At 46.0% G+C, this 5,177-nt stretch overlaps 1 protein-coding gene across 1 annotated transcript in view; it reads left to right on the top strand.

The window, feature by feature from the left end:
* Positions 1-827: 827 nt before the first annotated feature.
* Positions 828-5,177, top strand: part of LOC103385937 (FYVE, RhoGEF and PH domain-containing protein 5-like) — an 18,258-nt gene continuing 13,908 nt past the window's right edge. Inside the window, 2 exon segments of the mRNA XM_017036331.2 lie at positions 828-971; positions 1,708-4,195. Of these exon segments, the coding sequence (XP_016891820.1) occupies positions 962-971; positions 1,708-4,195 (2,498 nt within the window). The 5' untranslated portion in view covers positions 828-961.

Genomic DNA, 5,177 nt, shown 5'->3' with positions numbered 1-5,177 from the left:
TAAAATTAGACGATGATGGAGGGTGAGGCAGGAGGTGAGGCAGGAGGTAAGTAAAGCTAAGTAAAAAAAAATATTCAAAAAATGCAACACGAAAGACACAAATCACGTTTTTATCAAGTTGTAAACCTTTTTAAATTAAAATCGAACTTTAATTACGCCTAATTCATTTATTCTCATCTCGAATTATCAAAAAATGTTTCAAATGGGAAATTAATTACTCACATTAGCCCGTGCTCTTCCCGGGCTAAGCTAACCTAATTATAAAAATGAATATCACCCTCAATTCGTCAATTTCTTTTTGCTTCTACTTTGGGCTTTTATAGCAGCTTAGCTTCAGTTGGTCTGTTTTACTGCCACCTCGTGAAAACATGTTTCTAGAGTTTTCCTCTTCGAAGCCTGTAATCACTAACACCGGAAAACGGAAAAAGAAATTCGGAAAAATACATGGAAAGGTGAACGCATCACCAAAGATGATTTTTTTAAAAAAAAAGATAAACGTGAGGGTTGTTTTTTTATTCTACGGTTTACTGTTAAATTGGATTCTGGCCGTTAAGAACGGACTGAACTGATTTTAATTTAATGGCTGAGCAGTTTATGATTAAACGTCTGTTTGACGTTAATTACGTTGGAGTTGGTGTCGTGTGCAACACGGACCGAAGCTGTTTGTACCCTGTTGTGATGCGTTTGCGGTGTGGCGGAGAAAATCGAGTCTCTTTCCATTTGGTTTCCAGTCGCGTCCAGTGCAGTTGCTGAGGCTGTACAAACGATCAGCTGATCGGAGTCACCCCCCCTTCTGACTCCCCCCCCTGTCTCTCTCTCACCCTCACACACACTCTCAGACTCTCTCTCTCTCTCTCTCTCCCTCTCAGAGACAGTTCAGCAGACTTTGTTCGCTCTCAGACCTCGTACTCAAACAAATCCCTTGAACGGAGACGATGTTGCAGATGTTCGCGTCGCCACAATGAACACAGGTGAGACATTTATTTATTTATTTATAATGGAACCATTTAGTTCTTTAGGCTACTACAGTTTTTTTTTAAAGAAATAGATTCGAACCAGCTTTTAAAGTAGATATTATTATTATTATTATTATTATTTACTATTATTAAACACTAGTTTTTATTTAGTTTAAACTCACTCTCCTTAATGCAATCTAATAGCCAGTTTCCCCAGTTTTGGTGAAAACAAATGCTTATATTTCTGTTTAATTAATTTAACCTCGATCACTTAACTTGTGATCACTTAACTTGTGTCATGTGTTTTTATTTATTTAAATCAGGTTTTTGCTGATTTTCTTTGAATCCGTGTACAGTAACGAAGTTAAAATCCGTACTGACCGCCTTGAGAGGAGTTTCTTTACCTTGAATCACAGGAAGTGAGTCAGGGAAATCCCTTGTATTTTTTTTTTTTTGTATTCTGTGTGAAAGAATAGAATCCATTCTTCCTGCTGTATCCTGTCCTTTAAGGAGCCGTTTAACGAGTTAACTCTAAAGATAAAGGTTTACGTTAGTTTTATAAGGAGGTGTTCTCATCGTCATCGACTTGATTTGTCTCAGTGGAACAGTTGCAGATCTGTTTGTTTGCTGTCTATTACGCCCGTAGTTAAAATTCCATACAGTTTCAGGTCACACAAACACAATACCAATGACCTGCCGGCTATTTTAAAGCTCATAATCTAACAGTTTCCTCTTCCTGTTGTTCTCTCAGACTGCACCAAGCCTTGTGTTGCTCCAAAGACGAGATTTGTTTGTCACGCTAACCTGAAGCTGCCTTCCCTTCTCATGTCCGCATCCAGGGGGCCCAGACCCTCCGTAGCCCCTAAACCTAAAGTCAGACCAGAGCTTAACGGCAACTTGGGGAAAGAAAGTAATGGCGTTTTCATAGCTTCAGATGTCACCTTGAATGGACAGCACAGGGAGCAGAATGGTTTAAACAAAGGGATTATAACGGCAGAGCAATGTCGCACCTCGGTCTTTGGATCACCTCGGAGAGATTTACAGAATGTGTCACGGGGACTGGAGAACAGGGAGGCGACAGAGGAGGAGAGGAAAACAGACCGGGAGATGATTCAGAAGATGGATGAGGACTGGAGATTGTCTGACGGCGCTTTAACAGACGAGGTGGACTCCCTGGAAACACTGTGGGTCAGCACTGAACTCTCTGACTCCAAGGAGGCAGTGGACGTTATTGACACGGACCTGACGGAGGACATGGAGACCGCAGGGTGTGATGCGGGTGAGGCGCTGGCAGACACAGATGGTCTGTCAGTGGAAGATATTTCTGTTAATAGTATTGATGAGGCGGCAGGCTGCTCACCTTCTCAAAGACAAAACACGAGGAAGAGGCTCCACATGAGGAAGATTGACGGCACAGATAAATCCATTCAGTCTGTCACAGACGAGCCCGGTGTCTTCGACGCCGGAGGAAAGGAGCGCAGTGCACCGGGTGGTTTTCTGTCAGGTGAGGAGGAAAAAGAGGAGGAACCTCTTTCAGACTGTGGCATCACTTGCAACATCCTGAAGTTGAGATGTGGCTGTAAATCCAAGGAAAAGGGTGAACGCCTACAGAACATTAGCTTTTACGACTTCGTCCCTGAAGACCAGAAACAGTTCTGTGACGCAACCAAAGGACACGCTGAGCCAATCCACGAGCCTTATTATGTCACCTCAGACAGCATTATCATCACGCAGAGTGTGCCGAGCCCTGACGAGGCGTGTGGATCTGATGGACCGTCAGATCGTCCACGGCAGCTCTCATCCGTGAACGGCAGTAGAGGAACAGCTGAGAGCTGTGTAGAAACAGCTAATGGACAAATGACTGGTGCATCCACCCAGGATTACATCAGGGTTGGTAGCTTGGACAAAAAGAAGTTAACGTCCTGTCAGAAAAGGCCGTCTTTCAGAACAGAGGAGGCCAACGGCCTCACAGTCGATGGCCTGCTGCCGCAGTTTGACCATCAGCCCAGGTTCAGGCTGGTGTCCATCTCCGTGCCCACAGACACGGACACCTCGCTGACGTCTTCTCTCTCAGAGAGCCAGCTGCTTTCACCGAATGACTCTCTGGATGGTTTCAGAGATGAGGACGAGCTGGAGGGTTTCATCGTCCCGCTCGTGGATAACGCCACTGACATGGAGCAGGACACCGGCGGTGAGCCGCTTTACGAGCAGCCAGGCAACAGTTTGCAGGATGACAACAAAAGGACCAGAGGGATGCAACAGCACTCCTCGTCACAGCACATGAACACCAGCCTGGCTCACAACCCGTATATAAGTGGTTTGGGGAAACCAGCGCTGAGCAGCAGCCCCGTGCTGAACTCAACACGCCACAAGAGCTTCTCCAAACCACACTACCTCTCCCTGTATCCTCGCTCCATGTCCATGGAGACACACGACATTCCCGTGTGCGTTTACAGAGACAGGGACAGAGAGGCCGTTCGCTCCTCCGGAAGCTTCTCCAGGTGCTCACCCCTGTCATCCAGCGGTCTGTCCACGCCGACGTCCGTGGTGGATATCCCTCCTCCGTTTGAGCTGGCCTACATCACCAAGAAGCCCATCACGAAGAGTTCCCCCTCGCTGCTCATCGACAGTGAGTCAACAGAGAAGAACAGGAAGAAGAAGTCCTCCCTCAAACACTTCCTGATGCTGAAGTTCAGAAGGAAAACAGAGAACAAGTCTGCGGTGGACGTCAACCCGTCCCTCTTTAAGTCCTCAACGGGGTCCGGACGCAGTTCACCCATCAGACAGCTGGAGGCAGAGAGTCGCAGCTTAACCAACTCTCCGAGGCTCGACTCCCGCTCCACCAGTCAAGGTCAAGGGTCACCTGCGTCCTCCTTCTTATACTACAAGGACAGCAGGAGAAAAGGGAGTTCGGTGGCGTTTCTCAACCGCAGCGTCATACGCGTGGAGTCCTTTGAGGATCGCACACGTGCGGCTTTTGTTCCTCTTCCCCTGACGAAGCCTCGTTCCATTTCCTTTCCCAACACAGGATCCTCCGACTACGAGAATGTCCCTCCCGTCAGCTCGGACTATGAGAACGTGCAGGTCCCACATCGGAGAACGATTCCACAAGGACCTTTCCCGGACTTTTTTCCCAGTCGGGTCTTGTCATCGGGCAACGACACCGATGGTTACGTGGACATGAGCAGCCTCCCTGGGTTCAAGAGCAAACTTCAACTGGATGTGGATGAAACAGAAAGGTATGTGAACAGGAGCGTGGGATTCATGTTCCACATATCCAATATCTGAAAGTAGTTCATCACATATTTTACCCAAACACATCCATAAGTGAATAAATAAAAAATATTAAATTAAATTAAATATATCTTCGTGGGCTTAAAGAAGAACTTTGATTAATTTCAACAAATAACACACACATAAATTAGTTATTACAATTTATAAAAGTCAACAAATAACACACACATAAATTAGTAATTACAATTTATTTTAAAAAAAACTAGCTCTTCATGTTGCTTTGCACTTGTCATGTTATTCTGAGCACATTTAGCACAAGACAACCCCGTGGTGTCCTGTGTTGGATCATGTTGCCCTTTATTAATTCATAGCACCAACATCCGTGGACCTTTAAAAACAGATTGGAATCAATGGCGCTCCGTCTTTAAATAGAACAACCCTTTTAAACAAATGCCAGACAGTATTTGAGTGACTTTTGAACACACCCCAAAATAAACTGGCTCCAAATATATTGACGCATCACCAACATCCCAGTGATTTATTATCTGGGAACTATAACTGTCTGCATGTCGGCCGTCGAGGAGATCTGTTCAGACGTTGGCGAGCAGTTTCAGTTTGGTACGATGTGGTTTGGTTCAGCGTGTCGGTGTGTTAGTGGGTGTTTGTGTGAGCTGGACATCAGGTTTGTGGTCTTTACAGCCTTTTGCACCAAACTCTGGTCTTCTTTTTTTTATTGCTGCTCGGCTACAGTGTGGGTTTAATGTCACCCCTGGGGAGGAAGATTTATAACCATTTATTATCTTCAGTCCCTGATGCTGTGAACACGTCCTGCTGGAATGTGATGATCAATGCTGGAGAGTTAACTGCAGTACAGTAGCGCTCCCTGTTTCGTAGCGTTAAGATAAAGGAAACCCCCCCCTGCTGTGGTGGTAGTCTGTGTTGTTGGGGCATGTCGTCGGGGGGGGGGGGCAGGGGTGGGGGGGTGAT

The sequence above is a fragment of the Cynoglossus semilaevis genome, chromosome 11 (assembly GCF_000523025.1).
Source record: "Cynoglossus semilaevis isolate Cse_v1.0 chromosome 11, Cse_v1.0, whole genome shotgun sequence".
Classification (NCBI taxonomy): domain Eukaryota; kingdom Metazoa; phylum Chordata; class Actinopteri; order Pleuronectiformes; family Cynoglossidae; genus Cynoglossus; species Cynoglossus semilaevis.
The sequence above is the reverse complement of the archived record's forward strand: the minus strand, read 5'-3'. Positions and strand labels throughout refer to the sequence as shown.